The sequence below is a fragment of the Dipodomys ordii genome, unplaced genomic scaffold, assembly GCF_000151885.1.
Source record: "Dipodomys ordii isolate 6190 unplaced genomic scaffold, Dord_2.0 Scaffold56, whole genome shotgun sequence".
Lineage (NCBI taxonomy): Eukaryota > Metazoa > Chordata > Mammalia > Rodentia > Heteromyidae > Dipodomys > Dipodomys ordii.
The window spans coordinates 6,210,473-6,228,156 of record NW_012267272.1 but is presented as its reverse complement, the minus strand read 5'-3'; the positions used below and the strand labels follow the sequence as shown (position 1 = coordinate 6,228,156).

The window sequence follows — 17,684 nt, the reverse complement described above, 5'->3', positions numbered from 1 at the left end:
CAACTCTTCAGCACAAGGCTAGTGCTCTACCACTTGAGCCACAGCGCCACTTCCAGCTTTTTTAATTTTTTTCTGCTTATGTGGTGCTGAGGAATAGAACCCAGGGCCTGATGCATGCAAGGCAAGTGCTCTACCACTGAGCCAACTTCCCAGCCCCTCTAGTACATTTTAAAAGGAAAGAACTCCTGGGGCTGTGCAAGTAGATCAATGGTAGAACATTTGCCTGAGGCCCTAGATTCAACTCCAGGTATTGCTTTTTTGAGAATTACTTTCATAAACTATTGAAATACTTTCTGGGTATACGGTACTTTCAAAATAAGCACAGTAGAATTATTTAAAGTTATGTGTCTCTACATGTGTAGGTTAGTTCCATCCTCTATAGGACTAAACATAATCCAAATTTAGCCCTTGGGCTGGAGGCATAGCTCAAGCAATAGAAGGCATGTCTAGCAACATGAAGCATCCAGTTCAAATCCCAAGACTCTCAACAGAAAAAGAAAACAAAAAGTTGGCTTTCAACAAATACTACTTTTTTTAAAAATCTTCAATGAGGTTTATACTTAACTTGGAATCTGGAATCTGTGGCCAAGTAGATTTAGTAGGGGCTTTGTTGAAGAAACCCCAGAGTAAACAGCATTCACCCCAGCCCTGGTATCAAGTCAGGTATTCATCAGACCAAGAAGCAAGCCATCTTTGGACATTACCTCTAAGAGAGTAATAGCTCCAGTGAAATCTCTTTGTGAAAGTAGCTCCTCTAGTTTTGGAATCTTCCTACCTTTCTTCTTTCTTCTGTCAGTGTGCTGTGGTTCCCCACCTACTGCAGGTTTGGCTCTTGAAAGCATCTGCAAAAGGAGTAACAAAAGTACATTCAAAACAACAAGAACAACAACTAGGGGCTGGGGATGTGGTTTAGTGGTAAAAGTGTTTGCCTACCATGTGTGAAGCTTGGGTTCAATTCCTCAGTACCACATAAATAGAAAAAGCCAGAAGTAGCACTGTGGCTCAAGTGATAGAGTGTTAGCCTTGAGCAAAAGAAGCTCAGGGACAGTTCCCAGGCCCTGAGTTCAAGCCCCAGGACTGGCAAAAAAAAAAAAAGCCTGGCACTGGTGGCTCATGCTTATAATCCTAGCTATTCATGAGGCTGAGATCTGTGGATCATGGTTAGAAGCCAGCCCAGGCAAGAAAGTCCACAAGACTGTTATCTCCAATAAACTACTCAGAAAAAGCCAGAAGTGGCACTGTGGCTCAAGTGGTAAAGCACTAGCCCTGAGCACACAGACAGAGACCCTAGGACTGGCCCCCCAAAACAAAAAAATTTAGCCGGGTGCTGGTGGCTTCTACCTGTAATCATAGCTAGTCAGGAAGCTGAGATCTGAGGATTGTAATTTAAAACCAGTACAGGCAGGAAAGGCCATGAGATTCTTATCTCCAATTAACCACCAGAAAACCTGAAGTGGTGCTGTGGTTCAAAGTGGTAGAGTGCTAGCCTTGAGCAAAAAGGTCAGAGACAGGGCCTAGGCCCTGAGTTAAAACCCCATGACCAACAAAAACAAATGAAATTATTTTTATTATTGAGGTGTTTTACAGAGGGATGACCATTTTATAAGTCAGGTGATGAGTATATTTCTCTCTTTGGGGGGGGGGCAGTGTCATGCCTTCCTTTGCTCTCCCCCAGTTTCCTCTCATCCCTATCCACAAGTTACATAAATCATTTTCCACATAGTGTATACTGAATAGCATGACTATATTTATTCACCCTTCCTTCCTCCCTTTCTGCATATCTCCTTTACCGCACAGAAAGAAAACCCAAAGTAAACACACAAATACCACCACCACCAACCACAACAACAAACACCAACATTTTCATTTCCAGGAGTTCGTTTTTTTTTTTTTTTTTACAGTCGTGGGGCCTGAACTCTGGGCCTGGACGCTGTCCCTCAGCTCTTCAGCTCAGGGCTAGCACTCTACCACTTGAGCCACAGCGCCACTTCCGGCTTTTTTCTTTTTGCTTATATGGTGCTGAGGAATCAAACCCAGGGCCTCAGGCATGCAAGGCAAGCGCTCTACCACTGAGCCACCTTCCCAGCCCCCAGGAGTTCGTTTTGACAAATGTATTTTTTTTATTTTTTTTATTTTTTGGGGGGGGTCCGGTCGTGGGGCCTGAACTCTGGGCCTGGGCGCTGTCCCTCAGCTCTTCAGCTCAAGGCTAGCGCTCTACCACTTGAGCCACAGCGCCACTTCCAGCTTTTTTCTTTTTGCTTATATGGTGCTGAGGAATCGAACCCAGGGCCTTGAGCATGCAAGGCAAGTGCTCTACCACTGAGCCAACTTCCCAGCCCCACAAATAGTATTTTAAATGTCCAGAGTAGTTACCCTTTGAGTTCCTCTCCTAAAGATACCCCCCTTTAGTCTGTGTGTAAATGCCAAGAGTCCTGTATAAGTTATCATGTCTAGTTATATTTGAGGTCTAGCTTCCACATATGAGAGAAAATGTGCAATCTGTCTTGCTGAGCTTGGCTTACCTCACTTTGCATGATTTGTTCAGGTCCATCCATTTCTCTGCAAATGATAAATCTTATTTTTTTCTAATAAATGAGTAAAATTTCATTGTGTGTACATCCCACATTTTCTTGATCCACTTGTCTGTTGTTGTGGGGCATCTGGCCTATTTCCATAACTTGGTTGTTGTGAATAGCAAGTACCTTCACCGTTTCCTGTCTTAAAATGTTCTGGGTAAATGTCCAAGAGTGGTATGGCAGGGCCATAGGGAAGTTCTATGTTTAGTTTTTAGAGGATCCTCCAAACTGCCTTTCCAGAGTGCTTGTACTAGTTTACAGTCCCAGCAACAGTGCAATAGGGTTCCCTTTCCCCCACATCCCCGCCAGCAAAGATAGATATAGATGTAGATATTGATATAGATATATCCTTAAAGGCAAGTAACTTTACATCCAATTCTGACGGTCAGTTTTTGTTTTTGTTTTTTTTTGGTCAGTCATGGGTCCTGAACTCTAGGCCTGGGCACTGTCCCTCAGCTCTTCAGCTGCAGGCTAGCGCTCTACCACTTGAGCCATGGCATCACTTCCGGCTTTTTCTGTGCTGAGGAATCTAATGCAGGGCCTGTGCATGCAAGGCAAGCACTCTACCACTGAGCCACCTTCCCAGACTGACCGTCAGTTTTCAAGAGTGACAGCTTCACAATTTACAAGTCAAGGGCTGGGAAGGTGGCTCAGTGGTAGAGCGCTTGCCTTGCATGCCTGAGGCCCTGGGTTCGATTCCTCAGCACCACATAAGCAGAAAATGCCAGAAATGGTGCTGTAGCTCAAGTGGTAGAGCACTAGCCTTGAGCTGAAGAGCTGAGGGACAGCGCAGCGCCCAGGCCCAGAGTTCAGGCCCCACGACCGGACCCAAAAAACAACAACAACAACAACAACAATTTACAAGTCAAATCCAGAAGAAGCTACTCAAAGACTCACCCCCCCTTTTTTTCCCCTCAAAGATCTATCATCATGCACTTAGCTGAACCAACTAGTCCCAACTTCTCTATTCACATGCCATCTCGGAGTCCCCTCGTACAGTTTTCCATCCAATGTGTGGGAAATGAAGCAGGAGAGAAGAAAACATCCAGGTTTTACATTCGTCTCCCTTCCTTTCCCCTGTGGGAATCGGGGTGCACAAGGAACCTCCCCCCGCCCCCTGGTGTCACACCTAGAGTTTTCCCAAAAGTGTGCTGGGAATCTTTGACCTCAGGTCCCAGGACCTACTCAAAGTTCTCCCTTATCATTAGAAGCCACTCACCATCTTGGCGCCAGTCCTGAGAACCCCGTCTGCAGATGGCGAGCAAAGGCCGAGCTAGGGCGCGTCGCCGCATCTACTCTGCAAGCTCCGTCTCCAGGCAACGGCTCCCGGAGGCCGGTTCTGCCGGAAATAGGGCTCGCCGGAAACACAGGCCACTCCGCATCTTGGTTCCGCGCCTCTCCCTTTCCTGGCTCAGGGTGGAGGATCCTTTCTTGCCGGGTGAGGAGTACCATCTCTGTTTGTGCTAACAGCGAAAGTTGCGCCGTGTCTCCACGTTTGAGTTTAGGAAAGCACGAATTAGAATGACAGAGTTTTTAACATGCATGTTTCCTGGGACGGCCATTTTCAAGGACCACTTCCGTCTTGGAGGCTGCTGGGCCCTGTGGCGGCTCCTGGCTCTGTCTGGACCCCAGCCCAGCCCAGGCTGGTGGGGGAAGGACTGAATTTTATTGAGTTATATTAATTGTTGTGCTGAGCCGAGGGAGCTGCCCTTTGGAGGCGGAAGTGGCATCCACAGGGCTCTTCGGCTTCAGTACACCTACACACAATGAGGAGCCGAAAGAAACGTGTACTGAGAGGACGACGACTGAATTTAACCAAGGTAGCTCGCAAATGCGCTGAGAATCGGACTCAGGGCCTCAGGCATGCAAGGCAAGCTCTCTACCACTGAGCCACCTTCCCAGCCCTCAAATGCGCTGAGTCAGGGGATGGTGGAGTTGCAAGAGACCTTAGAGAACATCTAATCAAACCCTCGAAATCAACAGACTAAGTTGGGCGCCCGTGGCCCACGCCTGTAATCCTAGCTACTGGGGAGGCTGAGGTCTGAGGATCGTGAGACTCTTATCTCCCACACACTACTCAGAAAAGGACGGAAGTAGTTCGGTGGCCCAAGGGGTAGAGCGCAAACCTTGAACACAAAGTGGCTCCGGAACAGCGCCCAGGCCCTGGGTTCAAGCCCCAGGAGCCGCCTAAATAAATAAATAAATCAGCAGACTAAAAGAATTAACGTCTTAGGCCTGGTAGGGTGGCCTTCCCAGCCTCAGCCACCTTCCCAGCCCCAGACCTAACATCTTAATAATACTAACAATTGGGCTTAGTGAAATATTGTGCACACCATCTTGAACAACTAGCCTAATGAGACTCAAGTATACCTTAAGTGCATGGAAAGCTTGCTGTCACTTCTTAACTCCATTTGCATAGTCCTTCAGCTCCAGCCTCAGTACATCTTGTTGTCTCCTCTTGAAATCAGTTAGAGAGTGAATGACTACTTACCTTAATTCACAGATGGGTATATACTTTTTGTATATAACAAGCTTGATTAGTTGAACTGGACACTGAGAGGCACATATTTACACCCCAAAGATGCACAAATTAAGCTAGACACTGGTGGCTTATGACTGTAATCCTAGCAAATCACAAGGCTGAACACTGGAAGCCAGACTGGGTAAGAAAGTCTAGGAGACTTTTTTTTGGGGGGGAGGGGGGTCAGTCATGGGGCTTGAATATAGGGCTTGGGCACTATCCTTGAGCTCTTTTGTTCAAAGTTAGCACTCTACCACATGGAGCCACAGCAACACTTCTGGTTTTCTGGTGGCAAATTGGAAAAAAGAGTCTCAGGGCCTTTCCTGCCCTGGCTGACTTTGAACCACGATCCTCAAACTCAGCCTTCAACGTAGTTAGGATTATAAGCGTGAGCCACTGGCACCCAGGCAGACTATTATCTCCAACTAACCAGCAGAAACCAGAAGTGGAACTGTGGCCCAAGTGAGCCCTGCTCCCAGCACACACACACACACACACACACACACACACTCATTTACCAGCACTGTATTTTTAATTTTTTGCTTTCAAACTCAGAAATAGGGCCAGGAATGTGGCTTAGTGGTAAAGTGCTTACCTAGCATGCATGAAGCCCTGGATTTGATTCCTCAGTGCCACATTAACAGAAAAGCTGCAAGTGACGTTGTGGCTCAAGTGGTAGAGTGCTAGCCTTGAGCCAAAGAAGCTCAGGTGGAGTGCCCAGGCTCTGATTTCAAGCACCAGGACTGGCAAAACAAAACAAAACAAAAACTTCAGAAATAGCCCCACTTTGGGTTAGGTTTAAAACAAAAAAAATTTTGGCTCCCATTTACAGCAGTATTCTCTATACATATTTTTCACAGCTTAACTACAATGCCATTCAAATCATAATTTTTTTATTTTTATTTTTTGGTCCAGTTGTGGAGCCTGAATTCTGGGCCTGAGCACTGTCCCTCAGCTCTTCAGCTCAAGGCTAGTGCCCTACCACTTGAGCCACAGCACCACTTCTGGCTTTTTTCTTTTTGCTTATGTGGTGCTGAGGAATTGAACCCAGGGCCTCAGGCATGCAAGGCAAACGCTCTACCACTGAGCCACCTTCCCAGCCCCAATCATAATTTTTTAAGAAGTGTATATCTGTGGCTTTTCAATATATTCACTCTCTTGTGCGTAGATAGATTACCACTATTCACTCTGGAACATTTTCATCATCCCAGAAAGGAACCCCATGTCCCTTATCATTCTATCCTCTCCCTAGCCTCTAGTGATCACTAATCTGCTTTCTGTCTATAGATGTGACTATTTTGGTTATGTCATATTAATGAAGTCATACAAGGATTACAAAAATATTTTGTATGTTTGTGCCAGTACTGGGGCTTAAACTCTGTCCTGACTGGCATCTCTTAGCTTTTTTTTTTGTGGGGGGAGATCAGTTGTGGGGACTGAACTCTGGGCCTGGGTGCTGTCCCTCAGCTCTTCAGCTCAAGGCTGAACCACTTGAGCCACAGTGCCACACCTGGCTTTTTTCTGCTTCTGTGGTGCTGAGGAAATGAACCCAGGGCCTCATGCATGTGAGGCAAGCGCTCTACCACTGAGCCAACTTCCCAGCCCCTTCTTAGCTTTTTTGCTCAAGGCTGGCACTCTACCACTTGAGACACAGTTTCACTTTTGGCTCCTTGGTGGTTAATTGGAGATAAGTCTTGAGGATTTTCCTGTCTGAGCTGGCTTCAAGTCTGGATCCTTAGATCTCAGAGTCCTGAGTAGGTAGGATTACAGGGACGAGTTACTGCCCACAGCTAAATAAAATATTTTGTTTATTTATTTATTTATGTAAGTCATGGGGCCTGAACTCTGGGCCTGTGTGCTGTCCCTCAGCTCTTCAGCTCAAGGCAAGTGTTTTACCAGTTGAGCCACAATGCCACTTCTGACTTTTTCTGTCTATGTAGTGCTGAGGAATTGAACCCAGGGCCTCATGCATGTAAAGCAAGCACTCTACCACTGAGCCATCTTCCCAGCCAAAATGTTTTATCTTTTTACACTGACAAAAATATACCACTATGAAGAAGTTCAGATTTCTCAAAATTTTGTGCTGACTATGGCAGTGCAAAGATCTCCAATTCCCAGCCAATACCCCTTCAGATATATCTAGACGCCATTCCATACAATAAGAAGTGTGTGTGTGTGTGTGTGTGTGTGTGTGTGTGTGTGTGTGTGTGTGTGTCCATGTATACTCAGTCCACAGATCCAATCTCTAATCACCCAACTCTATTGGGAACTACCATTTTATGATAGACCTAAAAAGATGACAGGAGCAGGGAAGAGACCTCCCCCACTGTGGAAATAAGTTTGAAGTCATATGGACAGGGAATTCAGAGTCCTGAGCATCATGGCATGGTTGTGGGGAATGTGTAAGCTTCCCTCTGCCCCATGGACTCCACACCTAGTTCAGGGTGCAGTAACAGTGTAGAGCCCAATGCAAGGCCTTCTCACCAGAGTCTACAGGAGTATTGCTGATAATGTCAGAAAGTACTCTGCTAAAATTGCTAAATCAATGGAAGTGATTGCTGATTTCTAAAAGTTTAGTGTGTTGCTCTTAGTCTCTGACTTTTGAGAGGTTCTTTGAGATGCAGCTATAGTTTGAAAGAGTATTGAATACACCAAAGAAGTTATTATTCCAGTATAAGAGGGGATTTTAAGAAGATGCTTTCACTGGATCCTCTGAATTAACTAATAGTTGCCTCCCCTTATCTCCCCATTTCTATCTGTGCCTTTTTTCTGTGTGTGTATATGTGTGTGTGTGTCGGTCATGGGACTTGAACTCAGATCCTGGGCACTGTCTCTGAGTTTTGGTTTTTTTTTGGGTCCGGTCGTGGGGCCTAGACGCTGTCCCTCAACTCTTCAGCTCAAGGCTAGTGCTCTACCACTTGAGCCACAGTGCCACTTCGGGCTTTTTTCTTTTTGCTTATGTGGTGCTGAGGAATCGAACCCAGGGCCTCATGCATGCAAGGCAAGAGCTCTACCACTGAGCCACCTTCCCAGCCCCTCTCTGAGCTTTTTTTGCTCAAGGCTAGCATTCTACCACATTGAGTCACAGCACCACTTCCTGTTTTCTGGTGGTTCATTGGAAAGAGGAGTCTCATAGATTTTCCTGCCTGGGTTGCCTTTGAACTGTGATCCTCAGATCTCAGCCTCCCAAGTAGCAGATTATAGGTCTCAGCTATCTGTGCCTCTTTTTTTTTCTTCTGTTGGTCGTGGGGCTTGAACTCTAGGCCTAGTCGCTGTCCCTCAGCTCTTCAGCTCAAAGCTAGCACTCTATCACTTGAGCCACAGTGCCACTTCCGGTTTTCTCCTGGTTAATTGGAGATAAGAGTCTCATGGACTTTCCTGCTTGGGCTGGCTTTGAACTATGATCCTCAGATCTCAGCCTCCTGAGTAGCTAGGATTACAGGTGTGAGCCACCAGTGCCAATGCTATCTGAGCTGAGCTTTTCTTTACTTCAGTCCCTTTTAAATCATCTGTTTGCAGGAGGAAAGGAAAGATTCAGATAACCACCTTTTATGGAAGGCAAACTGCTGCTCAAACAAGCAATGGCTTCTTCTTATCTTAAAGCAAACAACCAAAAATGCAGGAGATCACATTGTTCCAGTTCTGTTCCAGTAATAAAGTAAAAACATCTCCAGAATTTCACCAAAGACAAAGACTGAGCTAATGGCCCACCACGCAGGCCATGCCTGGGACCTGGGACTGTTTAAACTCTGCAGATCTTTCTTACCTCTAGCCTGCAGATCTTCCTATTTGACCTGAAGCTAGTGTTTGTACCTCTGAAGATGGCTGAAGATGTACTGAAGTGCTGTCTTCCCATCGCTGCCATGTAATAAATCTCCTTTCACTGTCTTTCATCTTATTTCTTTTTCTTTTCTTTTTTTTTTTTTTTGGTTGGTTGTGGGGCCTGAATCCTGGGCCTGGGCACTGTCCCTCAGCTCTTCAGCTTAAGGCTAGCATTCTACCACTTGAGCCACAGCACCACTTCTGGCTTTTTCTGTTTATGTGGTGCTAAGGAATCGAACCCAGGACCTCATGCATGCGAGGCAAGCACTCTACCACTGAGCCACCTTCCCAGCCCTCAACTTATATCTTTATTTGGCATATGAGGGTGAGTGGCCAGCCCTGACATGGGACTCTTGGACTTTGGGCCTGGAGTTTAACAACTATGTTTCATCATCTACAGCTTTTAGAACAGTGATTTCTGTTGATAAAAATAATTTGTATTGTGATGATAGCTGTATGAATGTAAAAGTACTAAAAAGAAATAATTGAAATGTACAACAAAACAAGTGAATTTTATGATATGTAAATTGCATCTTAGTAAACCTGATTTTTGTTTTAAAGCTAATCAATCCAGCTTTGAACTCAGAGCAATGTTCTTGAATCTCTGTTTCTCCAATTTCACTCTGGTGAGTGGCTATGCTGACCCTTAGACCCACTGTGTAAATCACATCCCACCTTTCACCAGGCTATGAGTTGCTAAGGGAACATCAACACATTAAGAAATGTTAGTGAACTGGACTCTGGTGACTCACACCTGTAATCCTAGCTACTCAGAAGGCTGGAATCTGAAGACTACAGATCCTTTCCAGGTAGAAAAGTCCATGAGACTGGCACCAGATGCAGGTGAAGGTTTTGAAGTTTCCCTTTAAAAGTAGGGACTCTGGGCTGGGAAGGTGGCTCAGTGGTAGAGCGCTTGCCTTACATGCCTGAGGCCCTGGGTTCGATTCCTCAGCACCACATAAGCAAAAAGAAAAAAGGCGGAAGTGGCACTATGGCTCAAGTGGTAGAGCACTAGCCTTGAGCTGAAGAGCTGAGGGACAGCGCCCAGGCCCAGAGTTCAGGCCCCAAGACTGGACCAAAAAAAAAGTAGGGACTCTTCAATTAGAGTTCTTGACTTCGATCGCAGATATGTATTTCTGGACAAGTCACAATGGTAAGAAAACTGGTCAGAGCTTTACTGATTAAGTAAGCAAGCAGACAGACAAGCAGAAAAGAGGAGGCACATTCTGTTCAGCTCAAGGCAAGCACTCTACCGCTGAAGCAACAGCGCCACTACTAGTTTTCTAGTGGTTTATTGGAGATAAGTCTCATGGACTTTCCTGCCTGGGCTGGCTTTGAACTGTGATCCTCAGATCTCAGCCTCCTGAGTAGCTAGGATTACAGGCGTGAGCCACCGGAGCCCGGCTTGCTTCTACTTTTTTTGGGGGAGGAGGGGGTCTGGGGTCGTGGGGCCTGAACTCTGGGCCTGGGCACTGTCCCTCAGCTCTTCAGCTCAAGGCTAGTGCTCTACCACTTGAGCCATAACACCACTTCCGGCTTTGTTTTCCCTGCTTATGTGGTAGCTCAGGAATCAAACCCAGGGCCTCATGCATGCAAGGCAAGCGCTCTACCACTGAGCCACCTTCCCAGCCCCAAGCTTCTATGTTTTTAAATACCTTGTTTCTGAGTTGCCTCATTTTCTCCTAAATGACTTCTATCCCTTAATCTTTTTTTTTTGGTCGGTGGTAGGGCTTGAACTCTGGGCTTGGGTGCTGTCCCTGCGCTCTTCAGCTCAAGGCAAGCACTCTACTGCTTGAGCCACAGCACCACTTCTGGTTTCCTAGTGGTTTATTGGAGATAAGAGTCTCACGGACTTTCCTGCCCGGGCTGGCTTTGAACCATGATCCTCAGATCTCAGCCCCCTGAGTAGCTAGGATTACAGGCGTGAGCCACTGGCACCCGGCTTGTCCCCTAATCTTTTTTTTTTGGGGGGGGGTCCAGTCGTGGGGCCTGAACTCTGGGCCTGGGCACTGTCCCTCAGCTCTTCACCTCAAGGCTAGCGCTTTACAGTGCCACTTCCAGCTTTTTTCTTTTTGCTTATGTGGTGCTAAGGAATCGAACTCAGGCCTCAGGCATGCAAGGCAAATGCTCTACCACTGAGCCACCTTCCCAGCCCTTCTCCCCTAATCTTAAAGGAAGTACAGCTGGGAAGTAGAATGAATAAATGAATGAAAGTAGAATGACTATCTCCTGTATTTAAGCTTAAGATTTTTGAATTCCTGGTAGCTTTTTACCACGTCTGATTTCCCCTAGTCTATCCTGCCTCAACTATCATCTCCAGTTTACCATGGAAACACTGGAAGTGAAGATGTGGCTCAAGTGGTAGAGGCCAGCCTTGAGCAAAAAACAAAGCTGACAAAGAGTTCAAGACCCTGAGTTCAAGTGTCAGTACTGTACAAAAAGGAAGGAAGGAAGGGAAAGGAATCGAAGGAAGGAAGGCTCACAGAGGAGCTGTGTTCGTGCTGGCTGTTTGGGGAGGGCTTACTTCACTTGCAACTGGGACCTCTTCCTAGGACAGCTGAGTAAGCACAACCCTAACGTTCAGCTTCCCCAGAGCAAAGGATCTCAAAAAAGGCAATGAAGAAGCCTGACTTGGGGGGAGGATGGGAAAGGATGGAAGGGGAAACAAAGGAGGAGGCTACAATGCTTGATAAGAAATGTACTCATTGTCTTGCCCATGTAATTGTAACCCTTCTGTACAGTATTTTTACAATAAAAAACAATAAAAAAAAGAAGCCTGACTTAATCTTAGAAGTCGGACTGTTATTTCTATACTATCTTACTGATTACAAAAATAAGTCCCATTCAGGTACCTGCCCAAGGGTGCAAATGTCTTGAGGCAAAGTCATTGAGGGCCAGCTGACTACTCGAGTCAGTAGGGAAAACCCCTGCGTCTGCTGCCTCCACCCTGTCCCAGCCTTTTCCCTTCTCCTTTTATCTGATCTCTAGATTGCAGCTTCTGTCCACTCCCATATCTCCCGTCCAACACCTGTTGGCATGGACTTTGGACATTCCATCTGACTCAACCCTAATGTTTATGTACTTTTCATTTCTATGACTTGGCATAGCAGACTCATCATAGCCCATGTTTGTTTTGCTTCCCTCTGATTGGTGGCTCATATAGCTTAATTTCATACCAGTGTGCCCTGTCAACTCCAACTTTGCACTGTCCTCCAATTCATTTCCTTCAGATTCCCACATATGCCCAGATCATCCAATCCAATAACAGTGATACACAATAATAGTAGAAAGACAGACACAATTAAAAAAAAAGAAAAATCAAACAACAAAAATTCTTCCTTTGGTTACTTAACAATTCTTTCTTTTCCCTTATCAGTCACTTGTTCTACTTTTTTAAACTATAGATACTGATTTCCAATGTTAACATTCTTTTTTTTTTTTTTTTTGGTCCGGTCGTGGGGCCTGAACTCTGGGCCTGGGCGCTGTCCCTCAGCTCTTCAGCTCAAGGCTAGCACTCTACCACTTGAGCCACGGCACCACTTCCGGCTTTTTTCTTTTTGCTTATGTGGTGCTGAGGAATCGAACCCAAGGCCTCAGGCATGCAAGGCAAGCGCTCTACCACTGAGCCAACTTCCCCCAACCCTCCAATGTTAACATTCTGAGAAAACTGTTAAATAAATGGAAATACGACTGTATATGGAAGAATTTACTGACTTCAGTGCCCACTAAGGATACAACATGAAGTATTCTGGCAAAGACCAGATGTTGCAGATAGTTGCCAAGATGTTTCCCTAAAGCATGAAAAAGTGATAATACATAAAGATGGAGATTGAAAGCCAGGCACTGATAATCTTGTAATCCTAGCTACTCAGGAGGTTGAGATCTGAGGATCACAGTTCAAAGCCAGCCAGGGCAAGAAAGTCTGTGAGACTCTTATCTCCAAGTAACTTCCAGAAAAAGTGGAAGTGGTGCTGTGCATCAAAGTGGTAGAGCACTAGCCTTGAGCAGAAAAGGTCAAGGACAGCTCCCAGGCCCTGAGTTCAAGCCCTACCACTAACAAAAAAAAAAAAAAAAGGCTGAGCCAAGAGGAGGGTGAATTTGAGGGGAGCCTGAACAACACATTACAACTCCTGTCTAAAAAGAAAAAGCTCAGGGGCTGGGAAGATGGCTCAATGGTAGAGTGCTTGCCTTGCTCACATGAGGCCCTGGGTTCAATTCCTCAGTACAACATAAGCAGAAAAAGCCAGAAGTAGCTCTGCGGTTCAAGTGGTAGAGCACTAGCCTTGAGCTAAAGAGTTGGGGGACAGTGCCCAGGCCCAGAGTTCAGGTCCCAGGACTGACAAAAAAAGAAGGAAAGAAAGAAAGAAAGAGAAAAAGAAAGAAAGAAAGAAAGAAAGAGGGGCTGGGAAGGAGGCTCAGTGGTAGAGTGCTTGCCTTGCATGCAAGAGGCCCTGGGTTCGATTCCTCAGCACCACATAAGCAAAAAGAAAAAAGCCAGAAGTGGTGCTGTGGCTCAACTGGTAGAGCGCTAGTCTTGAGCTGAAGAGCTGAGGGACAGCGCCCAGGCCCAGAGTTCAGACCCCACAACCGGACCCCAAAAATAAAAAAAATAAATGAAAGAAAGAAAGAAAGGAAAGGAAAAGAAAAAGCTCAGTAGTGCTGGTAGATATTACTAATGAATGAACTGTCACTTGTAATCCTAGCAACTACTAAGGTACAAAAAGGAGAATCATGGTCTGAGCTTGGAGCAAGCAAATAGTGTAACCCCTACTCTAAAAACAAACAAAAGCAAAAAGGGCTGAGGCTTTGGCACAGTGACAGAGCACTTGCATATAACACACCAGGCTCTGAGTTCAAACTATAGTACTATACCCTCCCCTCAAAGAACAAGATTCAAGAAGCAGAACAACTAGAAGAATAGTCACCCCACATAATCACAATTCCCTACCCAGACTCCATACTTGAGCTCAGAACCCACTGAGTTGGAAAAGCGGCTATTTTCCTCAGGTGAAGGACCGGCAAGACCATGTCAGCAATGTATTGCAATGGTTCTTCCAATCTTTTCCCTAGACAGACACCATTTACTGCAGTGATGAAACACTGAGAAAAGAGGAAAAACTAGACAATTTAGTGAGTGTTAGGCATAGGTCAGAGGTCAGCCTTTGTCCAGAAACTGGAAGCATCTTCATGAACCCCACAGGAGAATGAGTCAAATGAAGTCTTACTAAGGTCAAGCTTACTGAGTTCTTGAGTCCCCTTAGCTCTATCACTTGTCAAATAATTGGGACTGATGTATTTATAAGTTGTGCTAATCACATTCATTTTGGCCTTGTAAGGCAGGAGTCGAGCCAGGTGCTAGTGCTCATGCCTATAATCACAGCTACTCAGGAGGCTTAAATATGAAGATTCAGGTAAGGCCATCTTGGGCAGGAAAGTCCTTAAGGCTCTTATTTCCAATTAACTACCAAAAAAGCTGAAATAAAGGTGAGGTTCAAGTAGTAGAGCAACAGTCAAGCAAAAGCTCATGGACAGTACCTGGGACCTCAGTTCAAACCACAGGACTGGCACACAAAAAACAGTAAACAAAAACAAACAAAAATAGTGCAGGGCACTCATGGCTCATGCCTGTAATCCTAGCTACTCAGGAAGCTGAGATCTGAGGATTGCAGTTCAAAGTCAGCCTGAGCACATAAGTCCCTGTGAGACTCTTATCTCTAATTAACCACTCACAAACTGGTAGTGGAGCTGTGGCTCAAAGTGGTAGAACACTAAGCCTTGAGCAAAAGAGCTCAGGGACAGTACCCAGGCCCTGAGTTCAAGCCCCTCAACCAACAACAACAGGAACCATCTGTTATTGTATCCCGCCCTCTAGACAACTATGAAATAGTCACGATTTATAGTGACTGTGTTGTAGGATGGAAAATATGGCAGAGACTAGTGCTACTCTTTTTTTCTCTTTTTTTTTTGTCGGTCGTGGGGCTTGAACTCTGGGCCTGGGTGCTGTCCCTGCGCTGTTCAGCTCAAGGCTAGCGCTGTTCAGCTCAAGGCTAGCGCTCTACCACGGAAGCCACAGTGCCACTTCCGGTTTTCAAGTGGTTTATTGGAGATAAGAGTCTCACGGACTTTTCTGTCCGGGCTGGCTTTGAACCGTGATCTTCAGATCTCAGCCTCCTGAGTAGCTAGGATTATAGGCGTGAGCCACTGGCGCCCGGCTTAATGCTACTCTTAAGTACATAAAGAATGAGGAAGTTTCCCAGAGCTGTACCTCTGTTTACCTTTCCAGTATGGATCCTGAAGTAACTGGATGAGTCCTAGACCACACCTACAGACTATTGCTCGTTGCACCTCCTGTGCTGAACATAGCATTTTTGCCAGCGTAAATTTGTGCCTCCTAAGGCATGTGGTTTGCAGCATTCATCTAATGAATGTGTTCTTGTCTACCCTAATCAGAACATAATTCCTATTCACACATAATGAGTAACAGATGTTCGTACTTTTGCCATAGAGCTACCTTTACTTAACAGAGTCCTGTCATAATACAGTCCAAAGAGAAATGGAAAATCTGGTCATCATTTCAGTGACTTACTGGGCATTTCTGTCCCCACAATTCTGAATTCTGTAGAGTTAGAGGCCCAGGGTCCCCAGATGGACATACTTTAGCCCATAGATACAACAGAGGTTCCCAAGTGCTGGCTGCTAGCTAAATGGTTAGAGGGCAGGAGGTAAGAAAAGGAAAGGCCATCTCAGGAAAAGTCAGCTAAGGGAGGTACGGTTGTTCCATACTGGGGACAGAATGGAATGTGTTTGGAACCCCAGGGATGGATTTAAGTGTCTCTTGGTTCTTTGCTTAACTGTGATTGAATGACTACGACAAAAACAGCACCTTTACTGGACAATGTGCTTAGACCCCTTAAGAATGAGCACTGGGGCTCCCAGTCTGGTAGCTACTAAGATCTGCTGAAGTGCTAGAGCAGGGTGAGGGGTATTAGCACCCATAGTGTGTGTGTATGGCAGGGGGGGGGGATAGAATAAGGGCCATTGCACTTGTTTCCCAGAACTGAGTTTCCTTGTAGGAAGAGAGGTTCTAAAAGAGCTGCTTCCCTAGTACAATGGAGAAGGAGGATCACGTGGTATCAACTATTGTTCATGCTTGGCACCACGTGACCTTCCCTCATGGACTGTAGCTGACACCACACTCACATTCTTGTTGCTTGGTTTCCAGGAGTGTGTTGCTGATAGCCTTCAGGCTTAACTATTTTGGAGTGACTTTCCAGCCAAACTGGTATTTTCCTTGTGGCTCCATCACTGACTCCAAAGCAATGTATGGGACTTTGTTTTTCCCCCAGGGTAGACTCCTGCTCAGGGAGCTCCCCAGTCTGACATAGACTATAGACTATCTCCTTTGACTTTCTGTGCTGTTTCCTCTGCATTCTTCTACTACTCCCCCCTTTTTTTTCTCCTTGATGTTCCTGCCTTAGCCTTCCCAGGATTGGGATTATAGGTAGGTACCACCACACCTGGCCACATCAGCGCCTTATGTTCGTGTCAGTAGCTCCTTCCTGAGAGGTTGACCATGTCTATGGTTCTAAAATTCCGTTCTTCCAAAATCCTAAGTATCTTCTTTGCCCTTCCCTTCCACAACCAAAATGGTTTCTTTTGAGATAAGCCTTATTATACACACACACACACACACAATTACATACAGGCCTACGTTTGTGGGAATAGAAATAACTCAGGGGCTCATGCAAGTTAGGCAAGAACTCTACCACTGAGCTATTTCCTCAGTCCTCCAATTGATTTTTTTTCTTTTTTGGTCGGTCATGGGGCTTGAACTCTGGGCTTGGTCGCTGTCCCTGTGTTCTTCAGCTCAAGGAGAGCGCTCTACCGCTTGAGCCACAGCGCCACTTCTGGTTTTCTAGTGGTTTATTGGAGATAAGAGTCTCATGGACTTTCCTGCCCAGGCTGGCTTTGAACCGTTATCCTCAGATCTCAGCCTCCTGCATAGCTAGGATTACAGGTGTGAGCCACCGGCGCCCGCCTCTCCAATTGATTTCTATGACTTCAAATAGAGGGGAATTATTTACTCCCTGTACAACTCTTCATTCTTTAACTCTTGAATGCCTGCTGTGGCATTCAGCCACATACTTGTATACTTTTTTGTTGTTGTTGTTGTTGATCTTGGGGCTTGAACTCTGGGCCTGGGTGCTGTCCCTCAGCTCAAAGCTAGCACTCTACCATGTGAGCCACAGCACCACCTCCAGCTTTTTCTGCTTATGTGATGCTAAGGAATCAAACCCAGAGCCTCATGCATGCCAGGCAAGCACTCTACCTCTGAGCCACCTTCCCAGCCTAGATTCCTGTATACTTTAACACTTATTTGTGTTTCCCCCAAACATTCTTTGAGTATGGGAGAATGTTTCTTAGATGTCTACATGTTCAGAGTGGCTGATCTATGGCTGCATAGAAGGTTATCAGTAAATACAATGAATTCATTGAACTCAAGTGATTTTCTAGTAAAAGGTCCCTAGGAACCTGTCAGACCACAAAAAAGTCCAACTATAGATGCAGCATGTACAGCCAATGGAGTCAGATAATGTGGACCCAGGTCTGGCTTGTTTTCATACAAAAGATTATATTTCTATTTGTATTTCTTTTTTTTTGGGTCGGGTCGTGGGGCCTGAACTCTGGGCCTGGACGCTGTCCCTCAGCTCTTCAGCTCAAGGCTAGCACTCTACCACTTGAGCCACAGCGCCACTTCCGGCTTT

General features: G+C 45.8%; 1 protein-coding gene across 2 annotated transcripts in view; it reads right to left on the bottom strand.

Moving 5' to 3' along the window:
* Ttc26 (tetratricopeptide repeat domain 26) overlaps positions 1-3,872 on the bottom strand; it is a 47,485-nt gene extending 43,613 nt beyond the window's left edge. For both annotated transcript variants that reach the window (XR_001175249.1, XM_013021615.1), the window contains exons 1-2: positions 3,796-3,872; positions 705-842 (exon numbers count right to left, since the gene is read on the bottom strand). Coding sequence is in view for 1 of the 2 variants with exons in the window: in XM_013021615.1 (XP_012877069.1) it covers positions 705-842; positions 3,796-3,798 (141 nt within the window). In the remaining variant the exon portion in view is untranslated. The remainder of the gene's footprint in view (positions 1-704; positions 843-3,795) is intronic.
* Between the last annotated feature and the right edge of the window lie 13,812 nt (positions 3,873-17,684).